This window comes from Aricia agestis, chromosome 15 (assembly GCF_905147365.1).
Source record: "Aricia agestis chromosome 15, ilAriAges1.1, whole genome shotgun sequence".
In the NCBI taxonomy this organism is placed as follows: domain Eukaryota; kingdom Metazoa; phylum Arthropoda; class Insecta; order Lepidoptera; family Lycaenidae; genus Aricia; species Aricia agestis.
Genome location: NC_056420.1, coordinates 11,213,026 through 11,235,712, shown reverse-complemented (window position 1 = coordinate 11,235,712; position 22,687 = coordinate 11,213,026). Strand labels below are relative to the sequence as shown.

The 22,687-nt window shown below is 36.4% G+C and overlaps 1 protein-coding gene, 3 non-coding genes and 1 pseudogene across 5 annotated transcripts in view; all 5 read right to left on the bottom strand.

The window, feature by feature from the left end:
* LOC121734510 overlaps window positions 1-22,687 on the bottom strand; it is a 44,918-nt gene that overhangs the window by 19,445 nt on the left and 2,786 nt on the right. For both annotated transcript variants that reach the window (XM_042125134.1, XM_042125133.1), the window contains exons 2-4: window positions 3,482-4,166; window positions 2,986-3,167; window positions 1,072-1,189 (exon numbers count right to left, since the gene is read on the bottom strand). In XM_042125134.1, coding sequence (XP_041981068.1) covers window positions 1,072-1,189; window positions 2,986-3,167; window positions 3,482-4,114 — 933 coding nt within the window. In that variant the 5' untranslated portion in view covers window positions 4,115-4,166. The remainder of the gene's footprint in view (window positions 1-1,071; window positions 1,190-2,985; window positions 3,168-3,481; window positions 4,167-22,687) is intronic.
* LOC121734531 lies at window positions 14,800-14,918 on the bottom strand. The gene has a single exon (XR_006036730.1). It is a non-coding gene; the product is annotated as a 5S ribosomal RNA (ribosomal RNA).
* LOC121734522 lies at window positions 14,999-15,117 on the bottom strand. Its single transcript, XR_006036721.1, has one exon. It is a non-coding gene; the product is annotated as a 5S ribosomal RNA (ribosomal RNA).
* On the bottom strand, window positions 15,409-15,527 carry LOC121734519. Its single transcript, XR_006036719.1, has one exon. It is a non-coding gene; the product is annotated as a 5S ribosomal RNA (ribosomal RNA).
* LOC121734553 lies at window positions 19,701-19,818 on the bottom strand (annotated as a pseudogene).

Below are 22,687 nucleotides of genomic sequence, written 5' to 3'. Positions count from 1 at the left end.
TGAATATTTTGTCCTTTTTCTTGTACTCCTTAATTTGTATCTTTATAAGTGTGCACAATAAAGAATATTTCAATAGTCGAAAAAAAAATAAGTAGGCGAAAGCGTAATGCCATACTTGTCTATTGCCCATCGTCCAACACAATTGAACCATTTGTACCAGGCTAATTTTTGCATACAATATGCGGGCTTATTAAAGTTGTACCTATGTACAAATTTAATAAGCCCGCATATTGTTCTACAATAAAGCATGTCATTTATCATCTCTTGTCAAAGGAAGTAGGGACTATCCTAATCTATGCTAATATTATAAATGCGAAAGTATCTCTATCTGTCTGTCTCACTTTCACGCCAAAACTACTGAACCGATTGTAATGAAATTTTGTATACAGATAGTCTAAAGCCTGAGAAAGGACATAGGCTACTTTTTTAGTGGAAAAAAGCGTTGTAAGGGGGTGAAAATGCGTAAATTTGTTCAAATTAAGTTGGTTCCAAAAATTCAAAATAGATGGCGCCGTGCGTCCCCTAAATCGCGCTAACGCTTGCCCAAAAGTCTTTCTATAAGAGGTGGTATTATTTTTTTTTCGATTGTTATTTCTTTTTTACGTTAATTGTAAATCAGTACTCTATGCAGTGACGTGACCTTAAACCTATCAATGATAAATAGTTTATGGGTAAAGTTGTGTAATTGGAGGGCTAAATAACCTTAAAAATTTGGCATAAAATACAAAGTTTAATTAAAAAATTTGAAATATTATGTGCACACTGCAAAGCTGTTTTGATTTAAGGGGTACCAGGGTTTTTTTTATAAAAGCTTTTGACATCAATTTTGTTGACATCGCGCGCTATAAACTGAAGTCCACGCGGACGAAGTCGCGGGCAACAGCTAGTATCATTTATATATGGTACTTATTGGATACATGGTTGATGGTACATTTCTCATTATATAACTTATAGCTAATTCATGTTACGAAGATAATAGTTGATTTGAAGTTGAACATCTTCATCCAACATCTGCTAACATTAGTAGAAATTTTTCTTACCTTCTAACACGAATAGACTATAGATTTTTACCTCAATATGCAGCAAATTGAACAGCGTATCAACACATCTCTCGCATATTATGTGTATGTTGTTCTGCGAGTCCGGGTATAGACCCATTAGAAGTATGATGTTCGGATGGCGACATTTTCTGCAAACAGAAACAACTTATCAAAACCCATCCCTATCTTAAGTACGGTCCAAGAGCGTGTAGAAATTGGTAGACGCCAATATATTACCATCGCGTTGACAGAGTTTGCTATAAAATCACGACAGCAATATGCTTTAACCCTTTAGCCGCCAAGGTCGGAATAATCCGACAAATATTTTCGTGCCCATTTTGCCAAGGTCGGATATTTACGACTAGTACCACTACTCGGTTAATCTGCCTTTTTTGTTTGATAGCAATGTATTATATTAAAATAATGTTTATACTTGGTAAATAGTTAACGAAGTAATCATTTACAATTGATTACACTTTAGTTTCTTAATTAGAAGACCTAAAAATAATGTCTAAAGTTAAATAAATTACCGAAAATATTCTTAGAAAAGTGTATTGATGTCTAACTCCCAAGTCGGAAAAATCCGACAGTAGGGACGGGACATAAGCAATGATTTACTGATACAAAAATCCACATAAATTAAAACATTTCTGTTTTTACTAACTAATTTATTATAAAACAAATAAAGCATTGGTTACTGAACAAATAAACTTGTTTGTTTTACTTAATGTATAATAAATATAGTATAAAAATTTCAGTGATTAAATTGACGATTCCCATCCTAGGGATGGGAATCGTCAATTCAATCACTGCATGTTTAGAAACTAATGTTGTCAGCACACCCTGCGCCACGGTCGGAAAAAGACGACCGCTTCTGACGTCATAAGCGAGTGCCGCCTTCCAGAACTTTCCACTAGTGTTGTGCTTATGATGATGTTATCGATAAATATGTGATTGTATTGGATACTTAAATTAGAAATAAAATTACAATAAATTACAAAGTAACGCTTTCCTATCTGTCTGTCTGCTACGACATATAGATGAAATTGTATGCGTGTAAAGGGGATGGGATATCGATCTACTATTGAAAATCCATATTTGTAGTAGGTTATACAGGGTGTAACAAAAATAAGTGATAATACTTTAGGGTGTGTACGTGTTCCTTGTAGAGAGTTCACTGTGAAAGTAGCAGCGCTGAAAGACCAACTTTTTTTTTCACTTTTGTATGGGGAAACTCGTGACGCTCGGGCCCTTTATTTAAACAACTCAATTATTTAATCCGTGTAAACTATGAAATTAATATTATTTGAAATGTAATAACAAATATCGGAAATTATGTCACTTCACTCTTCAAGCTGTTTTTATCTAATGTTTTTGCCAGCGTTGTATATTTACTAACAACATTATGGATTCAAATACTAGATATCAGTTTATACTTTATATAAATTAAAAATTAAGAAATAAATTATCGACATCGAAAAAGATAAGTATTACACATCACTATTTGTTGTAGGTATAAATTTTTCGATTTATGGTGCCGGCGCTAGAGGCACGACAATTGATTTTAAGCTCGGCGGTTAAAGGGTTAAAATAGAAACAGTAAGTAGCGACGAGTCTACCAATTTTTACATTCTTCGGGATCTGACTTCATTAGGCATATTATCTCTGCTTATGGTGAGTTGCAGATTGCTTTACATTGGTATCCTATAACTCTTATGCCCGGGCCGTACCTGCGTAGTGCTTCGTGCTTAAAACGATACCATTGGACGATCTGCGTGTATCGTTCAATGGTATCGTTTCATAAGTCATAGCACGAAGCTTCGTACGATAGACGCATGTGCGGCCGCGGCGTCATAAGCAGATTATAGACGTAAACTTTACATCAGCTGCTTCTTATAAGTTATAAGATACACTGGAGCAAAGGCGTGGCTCTCTTAATAATCACCTCAATATACTTATCTCCATGCACATTTTCTTCTTCACGTGCTCCACGGTGACTCCTGGCAATTTCTTCATCTGGACTGGCACGACGCCCCACGTGCCTTTGGTCCAGATATTGTTCTTCTCTACCGTCATGTCCAAGTTGCAAGAACTGACGATCGGCAGACCTAGAGTGCTCGCTGAGCTCTGCAAAATGTATTTAAAATAATACCTTAAGAATTTTGGTGTCAATTATATCCATTGGCAAAATCTTTAGAATAGGTCTGAGAACACCCTTTATGACCACTGGGCACTGATATGACGCCTAAAGCTGCGTTGCGACTTGCAAAACATTTGTTTTAAAACTCAAAAGAATAACTGCGATTACTTTGGTCAGGCAAAAAAAAAATTCTATTAGTTCTCAAAAACACATTTCTCACAACGCAGCTGCAGTGAACACGCATCCTAATTCCTAACACAAGTCAGTGGCTGGAGTCTGGAGAAAACGGGCATTAGTTTACCTTCGAATCGTCAGACTTAGTCGTATTAAGCGATTGGTTTCCCAACTGGTCGTCGGCCCAGCGATCTAAATTCTTCAGTTCGCTCATAACTTCCATCATCTCCTCGCAACTGTCGTTCTTCATACAAGGACTTGTCTTGTCTCCGGACGCCATTCCGTCTACCTCCTCGTGGCTCTCCAGAAACTCCTTGACGTCGAAAGGCAGGGAGTTATTTTTGTAGAACAGCGGCGGCGAAACCGCCTGGTTATCGTCAAACTCGATGTGTCTTTGGGCGAGGAACTCCGGCGAGCGGCGGACCTTCCGTCGGGTTTTCGGCTCCGAGTACGCCCTTGGAAAATTCCCGGGCATGAACACTTGGTTTTGAAACAGGAACTGTATGTTCGGGGTGTCGTATTGGTCCTCCTGCGCGCTGCGCGTGCGTCGGTGATTCTTCTTGTACTTGGCTGCGGATTTCTTCTCGTAGTTGAACGTTCTGTCTGGATCGCCGGTGCAGTCGGTGCAGGACACCGGAAGGGAATGTCGCCCGCATTTCCGCTTAACGGGCGTGTCTGGGAGCTCTTTGGTCACGGAGGACCTTCGCGCTTGGAATTCTGCTAGATCGCGCTTGTATTCTTCCGTCCTGATGGTTCCCATTTGCACTGTGGGCGGCTCCTCGGCGGTCACTGACGTCACTGTCACTCGTTCCCTGAAAAGATATAAGAGCTCATTTCTATATCTAAAAATACTCAAATTGTACCTATTATTATTATTATCTAACATAGAGAAACCATTTAAATTCTTGATCGCGAAATTTTGAAACCATCTTGGGAGTGTTTTTAATTTTTGCCGCAATATAAATTACTAACATAATAAGAATTAAGTACTAATGTTTCCTAAAAAATACCACAAAAATGTCCGTTCTCACTTCTCATGTCACATGACATGACATGACATGCTACATTAATTTCTTTTGAAAGTATAATTTAATTAAGTATAAAATTAAAACAGCATTTAAAACAGTTAAAAAACACATCATTCATTTTATTACTCGAATAAAAAATTGTATTTTGAATCACATAATTAACAAATTATAAAATGATATAATTATGATGGTGATAAAGTGATAATGTTTGTTACGAAACAACATAATTGTTACAGAATGTAGGAAACAAAAGGCAGTTTCATTAAAATGGCTTAGGCCTAAGCCCTGGGAGTCAGATAATATAATATGTAATAAATTAATAATATAAGTAAGTACTTGTTTGTTAAAATCTTTTTCCTACGACTTCGCTGTTTCGTACAGAGTAAAAACAGGCTAAAAATTGTGTTTTTTTTTGTATAGGAATAGGTGTATCTGTCCGTGGCATCGTAGCATCCAAACGGGTGGACCGATTTTGATCTAGTTTTTTTTGTTTGAAAGCTGACATGATCGAGAGTGTTCTTAGCTATAATTCATCATCATCAGCCTGCTCAGTGCTGGACAATCAGGGTTTATCTGGTTCATGAAAGGCCGTTAGCAACTTGTAGTCGTTTGATGGGTTTTATATTTCATTCTAGTTCGTGACATTTGTGAATATACAATATACGTATACACATAATAATGGAAAGTTGACCTGGTGCTGCAGCATCACCTGGTAATCAATAGGATATCCAATTCCTTGCTAACATAGAGCAGAGGTTTCGTGTTTGGGCTCATTTTAATTGCGACAACCAGTAAGAAGTAGATAAAGTATAAACAGTAAATATTTACATGCTGCTGCTGCAGCATCACCTGGATTCTATAGGAACCGAGCTTCGTATGAACCCAAAGTGGAGGTTTCATGTTTAGGCTCATATTAACGGCATCATCGAAAAGGACATTGATAGACGGCAATCATGAGAATATGATTCTGTTGATAGGAATTATTCTGCACTATATAACCAACACAAGTGTAAAAAGTATGAAATAAAATTAAATTAAGAAATTTAAAAAAACCCCAGTCAAAACAACTTTAAAAAGTACTTAATGAAATAATATTTACTGCCTTTAAGTTCAAATAATTCCTAACTTGTGTAAAGTAATATTTTAGATTTAGTCCATAATTGTTGTCAAGGTGTGTCGGGGGACCGCTAATGTAGATGTTTGATTTCACATAACAAGTTTAAGGATCAATTCACAGCGATCTGAATCGAGATTCAAGATAGGTAATCAGCGACTTGGCGGTTGTAGGTTGTAGTTTACTTGGCGGTCCCCCGACACACCGTGACAACAATTATGGACTAAAATATTACTTTACACAAGTTAGGAATTATTTGAACGTAAAGGCAGTAAATATTATTTCATTACTTTTTAAAGCTGTTGTTTTGGCGGGGGTTTTTTTTAATTTCTTAATTTAATTATTTTATCCTTTTCGTGTGCTAACTTAATTTATTAGGTAAATAATTATTATTACAAAGAAGAAGGGTCACGATCCATATAAAATTAACCCAGGCCCGGCGCAAACGAAACATATCTCATTTTGTTTCTTTTTTTATGGACATAAATAATCAAATATATTCATTTTTAATTTCAGTTGCTGATTTACTTAAATCGCCCCTGAAAGGCAAAAAATATTTGTTTTACTTAGAAGTACTGTATACGATGATTATACAGGGTGTAACAAAAATAAGTGATAATACTTTAGAGTATGTACGTGTTCCTTGTAGAGAGTTCACTGTGAAAGTAGCAGCGCTAAAAGACCAACATTTATTATTCACTTTTGTACGGGGAAACCTGTGATGCTCGGGCCCTTGCCCATACAAATCACAAAAAGAAGCTTTCAGCGCTGCAATTTTCACAGTGTCTGTCAAATGGTACACACCCTAAAGTATTATCACTTATTTATGTTACACACCGTAAATTTTTAACTTCATTACATGAATGACTCTTCTTGTATTAAACGAAATATAATTAGTAATGGCTAGTTAAAAATAATCTACCTAACTGCTTAAATGAGGGAGACTGGTATGTAAAGGAGGTAGGTATTTAAAAAAAAAAAAAAAAAAATATATATATATATATATATATATATACTTATATATACTTAAAATATATATTATGTAATCACATTTTATAGCATGTCATGGTCAAACAAGCAGCGTAAGCTATAATAGCCAACGAGCCACTAATTATTGTTGCATGTAAAAAATATAGGTATGAACTATATTCTCGTTTTTAATAGTAAGTGCAAGAGAGATACGTAATATATCTTTATCGAAACATTATAAATACTCAGAAAAAATTATAAGTACTTACTTATCACATTTTATAGAAAAAAAGTATCTTACCTTACGAAGGCAATTTTACTGTTAGCCACTAAAACTAAAAAATAAAACATGGTGATTGATGTCCGTTAAATAACAAAAAATATCTGAGATATGTTTCATTGGCGCCGGGCCTGGGTCACCGATGACCCTTCGTCTTTATAACTAACTGACAGACACACGACTCAAAGATTCAAAGATTTTATTTGCAAACTAAGTAATTAATATACAAACATTGTAAGTAAAGACTTAGTACCTTGTGCAGGCGTTTGCTTAAAAATTGTGAACAAAATACTTTATAATATACTAGCTGTTGCCCGCGACTTCGTCCGCGTGGACTTCAGTTTATAGCGCGCGATGTCAACAAAATTGGTGTCAAAAGCTTTTATAAAAAACCCTGGTACCCCTTAAATCAATACAGCTGTGCAGTGTGCAAACAATAAGTACTTCATTTTTGTATGTTAAACTTTATATATTATGCCAAATTTTAAAGCTTATTTAGCCCCCCAATTACACAACTTTACCCATAAACTATTTATCATTGATAGGTTTAGCCCCAATTTCACCAACGTCTGTTAGTGTTAACAGCTTGTTAAAATATCCTGTCTTCTCTTTCATTCATATGAAAAACAAAACAGCTAACGTGATACTAATTCGAGCATTAACTTTAACAGTCGTTAGTGAAATTTGTTCTTAAGGTTACGTCACTGCCTGCACAGATAAAGTACTGAGTTATTTAATACCGTAGAATAGATATAACAATCGAAAAAAATCGAGACTTAAATGTAGGATGATACCACCTCTTATAGAAAGACTTTTGAGCAAGCGTCAGCGCGATGTAGAAGACGCACGGCGCCATCTATTATGAATTTTTTAAACAAATTTACGACCCTTACAACCCTTTTTTCCAGTAAAAAAGTAGCCTATGTCCTTTCTCAGGCTTTAGACTATCAGTATACAAAATTTCATTACAATCGGTTCGGTAGTTTTGGCGTTTGGCGTGAAAGCGAGACTGACAGACAGACAGACAGACAGAGATACTTTCGCATTCATAATATTAGTACAGATTATGTGCACACTGCACAGCTGTTTTTGGGTATTTTGATTAATTAAGGGCCGCGCTACACCGGAATGGCAGCGGCGAGGCAAGCACTTTCAGCGCTGCCATTCCAGTGTAGCGCGGCCCTAAGAGGGGTACCACTTACCAGGGTTTTAAAAAGTTTTTAAATTTGACACAAATTTTGTTGACACCGCGCGCTATAAACTAAAGTCCACGCGGATGAAGTCGCGGGCAACAGCTAGTTATGAATAAAAACAATAATATATAATAAAGTAGGTACCGTATGATTAGTTCTGTTATAATAATGAAGTAAAAAATAAAGCGCCATCTGTTTTCATATATTAGAATTAAAATGTTGATTGCATTGATATATTTTCTGGATGGAATATAGGCCAACACAACACACTCGAACTCCTTAGAAATGCAGTAGGAGTTCTATAAGATAAGATAGATTGATTATTATTATAGCAAGTGATAATATTATTAAACATAATATTCTAACGTATTAAAAACTATAAAAAAAAACATAATAACTAATAAGTATGATTAGTTTTATGTTCCAACGAAGTAAAAAAAAAGCGCCATCTGTTGAATCATATTAGAACTAAAATGTTCATTACATCGCGTCGATATATTTCTGGATTTTTTATAATATTATACATAAAATATATTTAAGATTTTTGAAATATTATTTTAATACACATCCAAGACCCAGGAACATTGAAAACTTTTTGTTCCGCCTGCGGGACTCGAACCCAGGACCCCCGGGATGAGCGCTGGCCACGCGCAATGCGAATTCATTTTCATCGATATTTTCATGGAAATAAGATATTTTCCCACATCAAAATGTAGCCTATGTCCTTTCTCAGACTCTAGAATAACTGTGTACAAAATTTCATTGCAATCGGTTCAGTAGTTTTGGCGTGAAAGCGAGACAGACAGACAGACAGACAGACAGACAGACAGACAGAGATACTTTCGCATTTATAATATTAGTATAGATTTTTACAATATGTTAACAATGCGAAATGTTATAATTATAACTTATGAGTATCTTAATTTTATTTTATTTTATTAACAATATTTCTTATTATATAACTATACTAGTATGTTTATCTATATAATATATGGGTAGTAATATATTTTATGAACTTTGTTATCTTTCAACAACTAATTAATTTTTATCTTTTGAGAAGAAATCTTCCAGGGAGTAAAAAATAATTTAGATTTTTAAATTTTAGCCAATACTTTCTACACTTCCGCGTGTCTAGCCAAGTTCCAGCATAACAGAACTGGCGAGCAGCACCGTGTGTATATTACACACGGTGCTGTGTAATATACACACTGTGCGTGTACACGAACCATTTGCAGCTACTCTTGACCCCCTCATAATTCAGAAACTATTTCACATAAACGTTTCAAATTTGGCTGATATAATGAAACTTGCGTGATAAATATATGATCTAAATTTCATAAACACAGCTCAAACGGTTATTAAGATATTAACGTCCGAAAATCTACTTATTTTTTACTAACTGACTGACATATAGACCAAAATTCTAACCCAGATGACCTAGAAGGCTAAAATTTGGAACCCAGCTCGGTAATTGTGTGTACAAGCGTAGGGAAAAATCCAAAAACAAAAAAATCGGTCAAGTGCGAGTCGGACAGAGCGAAACTAGGCAAAAATTGTTTTTTATATGGAGACCCCACTTAAATATTTATTTTATTTTACTTTTATTATAAATTATGAAAGCCAAAAAATAACGTTTATTGTATCTGTATCTGTCCGTCTGTCCATCTGGCCGTCGGTCCGTCGCGCGTCGGTCCGTCTGTCCGTCCGCGCGTCCGTCCGTGAGGACGTCCGTCTTTCTGTTTGTCTGTTAGACAGCTATTATATTTAAGTAACTTAACCTCCGCACAGTAAGTTGCATCATAATATAGTCAATGGTTGGAAACACATAAATAAAATACTCAATCAATTGTATTTACCTTTCATAATTAATCTATACTAATCTATACTAATATTATAAATGCGAAAGTATCTCTGTCTGTCTCGCTTTCACGCCAAAACTACTGAACCGATTGTAATGAAATTTTGTACACATATAGTCTGAAGCCTGAGAAAGGACATAGGCTACTTTTTAACTGGAAAAAGGGGTTGTAAGGGGGTGAAAATGCGTAAATTTGTTCAAATTAAGTTACTTCCAAAAATTCAAAACAGATGGACCTAAGAGTCATTTACATCGCGCTATCGCTTGTTTTTAAAAGTTTCTATAAGATGTGGTACCATTTCAAATTATATTTTTCGATTCTTTAGATTGTTTTATACGATTTTTAATTAGTCACTACTCAGTACTTTATCTATGCTGCTATGAATGATAAATTATAGCTGTTTATGGGTAAAGTTGTGTAATGGGGGGCTAAATAAGCTTTAAAATTTGGCATAAATAAAGTTTAAATTAAAATAATGAAATATTATGTGCTGTTTTTGGGTATTTTGATTTAAGGGGTACTAGGGTTTTAAAAAGCTTTTAAATTTAACAACAATTTTGTTGACACCGCGCGCTATAAACTGAAGTCCACGCGGACGAAGTCGCGGGCAACAGCTAGTAATAATATAAAAATAAAATTTTGAATGAAATGAAAAAAAAAAAATCCGCAGATGTCCCGCTCTGACAAAAAAAATGGTTGTTCATTAGTAATTATACCGTATTATTTCAATGCCTCCTGGTACTATTTCAATGGTAGCTGCTTTTCCATTCGCTTGGATTTTCTTTGTTTTATTTGCTTGTTGCCTTACCTGCCTGTTTCCCCAATTCCTGGTAAGTTTCAGATAAGTATCTGACAGATGAAGTATTTGAGAGATAAGTTTGAGAGATAAGAGATAAGCATATCCGACACTTGTCGGGAAGGAGTGAAAAAGCCCCTTAAGAGGATACACCAGGGCCTAGAGAAATGAAAAAAAAGTACGTGTAATATCTATAGCTGTCTCCCTTACCTCGAGCCTCTACCGCAGAACGCGATAGAGACAACTGCAGAAAATCCAGAAAATCAACGATTCGTTGTCCCCTGATTCTTCTCCAAAACTTAACCGATCTAAGTACTTTTTTCATTAAAGATTAAAAAAAGGCTTGAGCTGTGTTCCTATGTTTTGCTTTTTTTGTATAATCTAGCCAAATCTGTTTTCTGGACGTTTGAACACAGCGGAAAATCTGGCCATTTTTTTTGGGTTTTTGAACGTTCATATCTTATTTAATAATTAAATTATGAAAAAAAAGAAAACATAGGGACATTGTATTAGTGGTCTTAGATATTCAGGAAAAAAATTATAACTCTACTAGCATTATCCAGGGAGGAAACAGGGGACAACGTTTGTTTGTATGGAAAAAAGGGCGGTGTGGACTCCTCTTAAGGTTGCGATTCAATATAGTCGAATATTATGTATGTTTTAACTAAGAAGATTAAGGTGTCTACCCTTGCTCGGAAAGTTTTCTTTACAAAAAGTAATGATATCCCACCAAAACCAAAAAAATGGTTCCTATACAATATTATACATATACCTACATAATATTTCAATTTTCTATGGAACTTGGCACTCATATAAATCTCCATCCTTTTTACGGCGAAGTCCATAGACAAGAATAATGTTTGTACAGTTCGACAAGGCTTTAATTGAATGTGTCAATGTCAGTCAATGTGCGCTGCTGGTAAAGGAGAACTGTCAAAAATGACGTTTTTGTATGATAGAAGCGTTAGTTCCTTTTCTCGCCACGTTCATAAACAGCCTTGTCGAACTCTATTGAACTTGGCCCTCCATTAAATACATTTATGTTTTAGTGGGATATATTGTTTCTTGTATGTTATATCTGGCAATAGTCTAGAGTCTAGACTTTAGGCCCTACCTAGGCCCTTTAGTCCATTTCAGCATACATTCCATATCTTTTTGCCATCATTCATCATCATCAGGCCGTTTGTCACATTTTACCCGACCCGACATTTGGCAATTGGCACACCTCATTCATACAATGAACAATGTACAATCGTGTGGAGTGGAACACGACATTGTGACGTCACAGTTTCGACATCGCATGTCGCTGCATCAGCTATCGGGAGATAACAACGTACGGTCACCGGAAATACGGAATTCAAAATTGTCAGAGTTGACTAAATCATAACCAGCAGCAGTTAAGGCGGGGATAAAATCTCAATCCAAAACTATAACCTTGCACACAACCAAAGACCAAGCGTATACGCATCGCAATAAGATTCATTTTAGCTTAGCATAAAACTGTAGTTACTAGGGGCGCATCTTCTCTATTTTTCATGTTTTTTTAAATATCTTTGGAAATAAATATTAAGAAACAAAATTGTTCGGGGTCAGAAGATTTTAATATAGATTTACTAACAATTTATTCAGATAAAATGTATAATTATTAATTTTCCTAGTTAATACTTATATTTCGATGAAATGGATTTTTGTCGGTGGTGAGTTTGTAAATTAATTACAGTCAAAGTATTACGTTTTATTAAAATGTTTATGGTTTAAGGTATTTTTAACCCCCGACAAAAAAGAGGGGTGTTATAAGTTTGACGTGTCTGTCTGTCGGTCTGTCTGTCTGTCTGTCTGTCTGTGGCATCGTAGCATCCAAACGTCTGGACCGATTTTGATCTAGTTTTTTTTTTGTTTAAAAGCTGACTTAATTGAGAGTGTTCTTAGCTATAGTTCATTACCATCAGCCTGCTCCGTGCTGAAAAATCGCGGTTCATCTGGTTCGTGAAGGGCCGATTAGCAATTTGCAGGCGTTTGGTAGGCTTTATTGCATTCTAGTTCGTGACATTTATTAATATAAATGTCACGAACTAGAATGCAATAAAAAAAATTAATATTTACACATTAATTGTGGAAAGTTGACCTGGTACTGCAGCATCACCTGGTAATCAATAGGATACCCAACTCCTCACCAACTTAGAGCAATGGTTTCGTGTTTGGGCTCATTTTAATTGCGACAACTAGTAAGACGTAAATAACCAGTAAATTTTTGCATGCTGCTGCTGCAGCATCACCTGGATTCTTAGATAGGAGCCGAGCTCCATATGAACCCAAAGTGGAGGTTTCATGTTCGGACTCATATTGACGGCCTCATTCAAAAGGACATTCCTAGATTGTATTCATTGGGATGTAACATGATAGAAATTATTCTGCACTATAACAAACACAAGTTTAAAAAGCATGAAATAAAATTAAATTAAGAAATTTAAAAAAAACCCCGCCAAACAACTTTAAAAAGTAATGAGATAATATATTTTACTGACTTTAAGTTTAAATAATTCCTAAGTGTAAAGTGATATTTTAGTCCATAATAATTGTTGTCAAGGTGTGTCGGGGGACCGCTAATGTAGATGTTTGATTTCACATAACATTAAAGTTTAAGGGTCAGTTTTCAGCGAACCAAATCGAGACAATCAGTGACATGGCGATACAAAATGCAAAAGACACTGTTGGCGGTCCCTCGACACACTGTGACAACAATTATGGACTAAAATATCACTTTACACTTAGGAGGAATCATTTTCAGAAAGTGTCTTTTTATTCGTGTTTTATCGATAATCGATAAATTGAAAAATATGACTCTTCCTGACATCTAATAATTGGTGGATAATAATACTATTATGTGATCAACTAATTGTTTTAACGACCAGCAGGTGGCGTTATTAAGTAACACGAAGTCAATGAGTGTTTGCTATACCGAGCAAAGCTCGGTCATCCAGGTACTATATTTTTATTAGTGGAGTAAAATTTTGCAGAAAATTAAAAATTTATTCCTTTGTTTATAAACAAAGGAATAAATTTATAATTTTCTTGATCACCTATCATGTACACTAACAGGGAATTTAATAACAAAATAAAAATGATGAAGACGAAATACCTTCAAAAGTTGCCCTATTTTTGTGAAAGCACCCTTATATCCAAAAAATTTTATTAAGTATATAATTCTCTACAAATAAATTACTTGTTTAATTCAAACAAGAACCTATTGACGTGGGAGAGCCATGCTTCGGCACGAATAGGCTGGCTCGACCGGAGAAATACCAAGAAAGAAATACCACGTTCTCACAGAAAACCGGCGTGAAACAGCGCTTGCGCTGTGTTTCGCCGAGTGAGTGAGTTTACCGGAGGCCCAATCCCCTACCCTATTCCCTTTCCTACCCTCCCCTATTCCTATTCCTTTCCCTTCCCATCCCAACCCTCCCCTATTACCCTGTTCTTAAAAGGCCGGCAACGCACCTGCAGCTCTTCTGATATTGCGATTTGCGAGTGTCCATGGGCGACGGAAATTGCTTTCCATCAGGTGACCCGTTTGCTCGTTTGCCTCCTTATTTCATAAAAAAATGAGAATAGAATAAACTTTTTCACTTTATCTGACTCACCCAGATAATCTGCAGAATACCTTGTTAATCTACAGTCTAACTGGTTTACGCATATTAACGGTAACATAATATACATAGTAAAATGTAGTTAATATGAATTTAAAGTTGGGATCTAAAGTGCATAAAATTGCATGTCAAAGATCTTATATTATATTTTGGTTCAAAACACGTTCAAAAGGAAGTAGATAAAATAAATAAGTTATAATGATTGCTTAAACTGGTTTTTATTTATAAATTATGAGTATGAAATTAAAATTAATATTATATTATGTAAGTATTTACATTTTACGCTAAAATATAACGGATAACAGTTGTTCTATTTTTTGTGCACGCGCACTGAACAAATTAACCGAAATCGTGGGAAAACTCCAACACCATTTAAATCTTTAATGTTATGGTTTTCCATTGTTCTTTAACACTAAATACCAATGATGCAATTTTAATTCTAATCGGTTTTTGTTAAATATTCTCGTAACTCGTCAGCATATTATTATATACTGCTGACGAGTATGTAGACGCCAAAATTCAGTCCATGAAGCGATTTAAAAATTAAAATAAGACAAAAAGCCAACATCACGCGGTATTCCCAGGCGGTCACCCATCCAAGTACTAACCGCGCCCAACGTTGCTTAACTTCGGTGATCGGACGAGAACCGGTGTATTCAACGTGGTATGGACGTTGGCGAACACTGAGCGCAAACAACTCTACCGATGTCGATATTATACATAAAGCAACAAAATATATATTCAACAAGAAGACAAAAAGCCAACATCACGCGGTATTCCCAGGCGGTCACCCATCCAAGTACTAACCGCGCCCGACGTTGCTTAACTTCGGTGATCGGACGAGAACCGGTGTATTCAACGTGGTATGGACGTTGGCGACCACTGAGCGCAAGCGACTCTTCTGATGTCGATGTTATACATAAAGCAACATAAAATATACCGGCAACAAAAAGCCTTTTTTCGAAAGGGTCTAAGCTACTGGTCTGGTTAAGACCATGGTAGTTTAATCGTGGCTATAACAGCTAGTATGTTGCTAGTTGGTTTGGAAATAAACAATGAGGGGGGCCTGGCCCCCTCCCCTAAAGTCACACGTGTGACATTCTAATCGGGCAATATTGGGGAGAGCTACGAAAATAAGCTATTTTTATCTGACGTGGGTATAACAAAAAGCCAACATCACGCGGTATTCCCAGGCGGTCACCCATCCAAGTACTAACCGCGCCCAACGTTGCTTAACTTCGGTGATCGGACGAGAACCGGTGTATTCAACGTGGTATGGACGTTGGCGAAAACTATGCGCAAACGACTCTACAGCAGCTGATGTCGATGTTATACATAAAGCAACATAAAATATACCGGCAACAAAAAGCCAACATCACGCGTAGAGATGGGCACGTACCTGGGTATTTACCCATCTACCCGGTATTTACCCTCACGTACCCGGTAAATACCCGTATCTACCCAAAAGGGCGGGTAGATAAAATTCAATACTTAAGTCACAACCACCTCAAGAACGGTAATAGCTAGAGAGTTGAAATTTTCACAGATTGTGTATATCCGTTGCCACTATAAAAACAAATACTAAAAGCAAAATAAAATTAATATTTAAGGGGGGCTCCCATACAACAAACGTGTTTTTTTTTTGCCTTTTCTGCTATCTTATCAATAATAGCAAAATGTAGGTACTTGAATTTTTACACAGTGTTTAGATGGATGTTAACTTTAATATTTAATAATAACATCAATATAAAATAAAAAAATTAAGAGGGGCTGCCATACAAAAAACACAAATTTTGTCCTAATTTTTCTCTATTATGGTACGGAACCCTTCGTGCGCGATTCCGACTCGTACTTGGCCGATTTTTTTTATTTACATTCTATTATTTTATTAATAATTTAAAATATTTGAAAAACCTTTAAAATATTTAAAAAAAATATTAGAAAAAATATTAGAGGACCCTTGAAAATTACTTTTAAAATAGACAATGTATAAGTACCTGGTTAAAGAAATTATTTAAAAAAATATGTAGGTATAATTTTATATTATTTATAAATATAACACGTCCTATCTTATATAAAATCTGATTTGCTTTGATTTGCTTCTGATTTTTTAACTTCTCATTCTGCTAGCGATCTGACTTCTAGACATTGAACTAGTCGTTTTGAATTTCTTCTTTGTATGGCACGCATCCATTGATGCGTCTATATATTTACTATTTATCTTTATTTACAGAAGATTTTGTGGGGCTCGTCTTTTTAATCTTTTGAATGTTTGGTTTGGTAGAGTTTTTATCAATTTTTTTGCCAATATATTGGGATGTCATTTTATCCTTTTACAATAGTTTTGAAGGGAGTTTTTAATTTTCTCTTTTACATACTTGATTTTTAGATCATTGTAGGTTTGGCTATTCGTAACATAATATGGGGCTCCAGTTATTGAACGCAGGGTTTTAGATTGGAATCGTTGTAGAATTTCTATGTTTGATGTGGAGGTTGTGCCCCACAACTGCATCCCATAGGTCCAGATGGGTTTGAGTATGCTTTTATACAAAATAAGTTTATTTTATCAGCCAGTAAAGCTTTCGTAGCTGCTTGTCTAAAGCCTTTCTTTTGTTCCATATATGTGTTCTCCATGTTAATCGCCTGTCGAGATAAAGTCCTAGGTATCTAACATCGTTTGACTGTGGTATTTTTATCCGATTAAGTTCTACTTCTGGACATGTTTCGTGTCTTAATGTGAAAGTTATATGGACAGATTTATTCTCGTTGGCTTTTATCCTCCAATCTTTTAACCACTATGATATTTCGTTTAAGGTTCTTTGCAATTTTGCCGATGCTCCATGGGCTGTTTGGTCTACTGCAAGGATTGCTGTGTCATCTGCGTATGTATATTATGTCAGAGCTTCATCAGTACTTGGAAGGTCTAATGTGTTCAGAAGATAGAGATAAGGGCCAAATATACTGCCTTGCGGCACTCCTGCTTCGATTTCATGGACACATGTGCCACTATCTCCGTACTCAACATAGAAATATCTATTGCTGAGGTATGCGTTTATAAAGAGGTAGAAGTTTAAGGGTGGCTTTTTACGAACTTTATACAACAGTCCAAGATGCCATAATCGATCAAAGGCCTGTGATATGTCCAGAAAAATAGTAAGATTTGCTTTCAAAAGCTTTTTGAATTTCTTCTACCAGTCTGTGTACCTGCTCCACGGTCCCATGCGCTTGGCTTGCCCGAATTGGTGATCGGATAACAGTTTATTCGCTGTGATTTCTGGCATCATGCGTTTCAGGAAGAGTATTTCTAAGACCTTGGAGGGCACTGGCAGAAGACTTATAGGCCGGTGAGATTTTTCATCCTATGAATCTTTTCCGGGTTTGGGGATTAATATTATAATCTCTACTTTACATTGCGGGGGGACAATTTTTTTTTAAATACACGCGGATTTGTGTGAGATATTTGATTCTACTTTCTGGTAGCTCTTTTAGTATTTTTGGTGAAATGTTTACGCCAATTTTCATGCTGGGGAAGATTGTTAAAGTGGTTCCCTTAAACAAGGATATACCATTGGTGACTTTTTGTGGTGAACGCGCTGACTTGTGTTTTGGTGCGGTTAAATTAGACTGAGTTACGTCTACCCCATTCCACCCCGAGAAATATGCGAGAAGTCACATTATCTGTACTATCATCTGCATAGCAATGAATGCCGTTGGTCTGTAACATGTCATTGATATGCTGTATGAATAGGGTAGGCGATAGCACACAGCCCTGAGGGATACCAGCGTCAACAGATAGAGTATCAGAGCATTCACCATCAACTACGACTGCTAAGAAACTTGTGACCCTCTTGCATTATTTCTAGGATGTATGGAATCTTGGATAATAGTGGAATTGTATATATCCAAACTGACAGCTAATACCTATAGTTTCAATCGCCTGAGCCAACGATGAGTTAGGTACGCCAAGAGAGCCGAGCCGAGCCTTAGTAATCCCTGAGCGTCCAAGTGTCGAAGGGGCTGGCTATTGATGATGGACTCCATCATCTTCGAGAAGGTTATAGCGATTGATCTGCTGTTGGAAGAATTGGAACGGTCACATTTTTTAAGTATCGGGTTCTCAAAAAGCTGTCTTTCAAGAAGCCGAAACTATGTGAGTAGGATAGTTGAGCCAAAAAAGACGCGTAAAGACCGGAGCCAACTCACTGGAGCTACTTGCACTGAGCGCTGATAAAACCGAATATCCGACATGACGCTCATACTTCGTTACCATAACCAACCATACCGGTTGGCGGTTTCCGCCCTCATCATAAAGGGTCGAGTTGGACGACATGAGGACATGTCATAAGATCGGCATTCTCTTTTGCGTGTTGAAGGAAACACAGTGCAAGCGCTGTTTCACGCCGGTTTTTTTGGAGTCGACCCATTCGTACCGAAGAATCGCTCTCCCACGGTTCAAAGGGATTTTTTTTCTTTTAAGTAACGCACAGGCCAAGAACTTTTTATATTTGATCATTAGTTGCGTTTATACAAAACAGTACTCATTTACATAATACATTAATTTGCATGTACATAATATATAGGTGTCAAGACTGTAAAGGTGCCTCTTCACAATTGACCATACTGGCCCACTACTAGCCATCGCCATTGTGTAAACGGAGTAATGGTGTATGATGGCGGACGATTTTCAGGCGTGGCGGGCAATGGCGTGGCCTGCAGTGGGTCATCGTGACATTGTGTACTGGTTATATAGGAGACAAGATTTTGCACACGTGTTCCTCTAATAAAGTAGGCATCCACTATAATTATATTTCACAAAATTCTTACCTAAAAAGAGGTTTTATACCTTGAGGTTGTAATAGTATAGGCTCAAGGTTAGTTAGTGGAACCTTATAATTTCTTAGACACAATTACACAACAATATTTCGTATTAAGTGCCTACAATTACTAACAAATATTGAATTACGAGAACCTATGTATATTAGAATTTTTCAAAGTTTAGCCTAAAGGTGATGAATGTTTTGAAATTTCGCACGCGTGTTTCCCTTAACGATGAAGGCGTCCACTAAGACGATTTACTCAATTCTCAAAACTTTATCACCATTAAAAGGCAGTATACTTTAAAGAATATTAATATCACACATACAAAACCAAAATTTAGGAAAAAAGTTCAAAAACACAGCCTGACATGCGGCCGAAATTCATGAAAAACATGGTTTTGTATTGCAAACATACATTAGTTTAAGACTTAAAGGGGCTTATTCGAACAGTTACGAACTAGTGACCAAATTTGCATTATTTAATGGAGGTTTTACTAAGGATTTACTAAAAAAAAATATGTAAAAACGTACGCTAAATTATAAATACCCACCATTTTTGGGTATTTACCCAATCTACCCGGTAAATACCCAATCTACCCGGTAAATACCCAGGTGGGTAGATTGGGTATTTACCCATCGCCCATCTCTAATCACGCGGTATTCCCAGGCGGTCACCCATCCAAGTACTAACCGCGCCCGACGTTGCTTAACTTCGGTGATCGGACGAGAACCGGTGTATTCAACGTGGTATGGACGTTGGCAAACAATTAACGCAAACGACGCAATATCAGTTCCATATCATACCTACATTTAATTAATATGATTTAGCAACAAAATATAATAATTATATTATTATAGGGACAACAAAAAGTCAACATCGGGTGGTACTCATACACAGTCAACCATATTTCAAACGTCGAATAAGCATTGAGCATTGGCGAACCTTGAAAGTTGAAGGAGTTATTTTTGTTAAACTTCTAAACTCCCTAAATCTAAATTGGTACACAACTTTTAACATTAACCTACTTTGCGGTTGGTTAGCACGAGAATCTGTTTCAGAAAATAGCTTCTTAACCGTAAAAACGGTCATAAGGTCATACTCTTTTTCACGGTCGAGTTTGCTTCGTTAACTCGTGATAGTATTATAAAAAATAAATAAAAGAAACCCACATTTTTATTAAAAGCTTCGATCAATTAATAAGTACTAGCTGTTTGACCGAGCTTTGCTCGGTATTCGATAAAACACGAATAAAATGACATTTTCTAAAAATGATTCCTACCTAGATCGATTTATCGCCCCCGAAACCCCCTATATATATACTAAATTTCATGAAAATCGTTGGAGCCGATTCTGAGATTCCAATTAGAATTGCTCGTTTAAAGATATAATATTTTTCTACTAAACCAGTGGCGTTTCTAAAGGGGCCCCACCCGTGGGGGTGTTAAGGAACCAGGGGCCCCCAAGTCCGGGACCATTGTCGGGGACTCCTGCGTCGCTAGCTCGTACCTACTCACGGTGTATTTATACTTGGACCTTAGCCCGGGGACTCCCGGGACTAAAGCGCTCAATGCTCATAATCATAAATAAACTGTAACTTCTATGAACACGGAGCCTTAGAACGATGAAACTGAAACCTCAAGGAAAGCTGTAAATTGTTAACTGTTTCAAATTTTTATTAAACTAAAAGAAATATAAAGGTTAAAGTTCATATAAAATATTTTGTATTTCTTGCTTCCGACCTTGTGTGTCTGTTAACGCGAAGATACAAAATATTTTACGAGCAAAGGAGCGCCAAGCGTTACAGCAAGTCTATGAAATGTTACCATTATTAGATGCTATTAAGTCATTTTTGATATTGATATTGCATTGCTGTTATTTAAGTGCCTTCATAAACTTTAATTACGAAATGACGTAACAGGAAAACCTTTAACCCGGAGCCATTAAAACGTCAAAAACACAATGTAAATCTCGTGAACGGAGATAACCAATAAATTGATAAGCTCACAGTTAATCCACATTGCGCAAGTAGAAAGTCCAAGTCTGTCACGAAATTAGCTTACATAAATAGGAATTCGTGTAGTCTTACATTTTAAGGCGCACGCACACGATTCGCGAGCAAGGTCGACAGATCACCCGCGAAATTGTTACGTAGAAACGAAAAAGAAACATCGAAACATTGTAGGGACTTATAGAGTACACGTCACACGCTGAACGATTTCCTAAAACCCTCAGTTTATCATTTTTACCCTAGAAAGAAACCCTTCTATGCCAATTGGCAGTCATTCTAAACGTGCAGATTTTAGATTAAAAAAAAGTTTTGCGACTCTGTTCTGTCTCGACGTAAAATGAGAAGGCAATTAAGATTGGTGAGACTTCGGCGCTTCTCAGAGATCTGGATGGGCCTTTACAGATTACAATAAAAATGCGATGGTATCGCAAACAGTGAAAGTTTCAATACAGATTTAGACAATACATCATCGTATTCTTCATTGAACCGAATGAAGTTATTAACGTAGTCACTAGTCATCAATCAACGATTTTCATCGCCTCTCATACCAATGTAAATAGACGTTCGAAACGCAATAATGTATCAATTATTCATTTAAATAATGACTTCTGAGTTCTGCTTCTGACGAAATTGTTATAGCAGTAAGCAGACATGGCAAAAAAAGCCATGGGAAAAAATGTATAGTGCTATGCTATGATAATAAGTCATTTAACGGTTTTAGTTCCGAAATATTCCCTCACGCCTATTTGGTTTACTGGGATTTTGCCTTGATTTGATTTTTACCTTGATTTGATTTTTGCCTTGGCGCTTACAGTCAAGACTAGATGTCGAATGGCGAAAGAAGGCGAATTTAAAGTGGTGCTTGAGAGGTATAGACTGACTGTAGCTCTCGAGTGTTCTCATTAGCACTTTAATCGTAAATCGTAATACGATTATGTTACAATATTGCTGTACCACACTCCACGGTATAAGCTATGGTATAAGTTATAACAGCATATAAACTACAGCCGCACATAAACATCACAAATTAAGTACTAACTACCATTATAATAATCACATGTGGAAGCCTCAACGTCACAGACTGGAACCGATGTGACACCAGCCATGTCCTACGCGTCACGCGTCACATGGCGACAGCTCAATGGGTCAGGTACAGGGGCGCACCAAAAGTTTGACAGGTATTTTCACATCCTTATTCCTATCTCCAATGCAAATAATTATGGCAAGGGAAACCAGACAGGTGGCCTAGTTAAGTGAAATTGAGTTTTGAATCTTCAAGCTCCATGCGAAATAGTAGCAAGACATCTTAATTATCTGCAATCTGCATGGAGCGTGGTAGAACCGTAGAACAGTACAACACAAAATCGTGTATTACGATTAATGTTTATGAGAACTAAGATTAGGTTTTGCTCGATACGCTAACCTTCACATTCATTCAGACAATGGTAACAGCGACTTTCAATTGTCTTCATTTATTTTTATCTAGATGCTAAGTGCTATGCTTTTTACTAACATCCAGTTCAAATCGTATTAGAGATATACTTAGGTCACTATGAGAAGCTAAGTACCAATTCTAGGCAATGGTCAAATTGGCCAAGCAAATTTTATTACAAATTGTTTT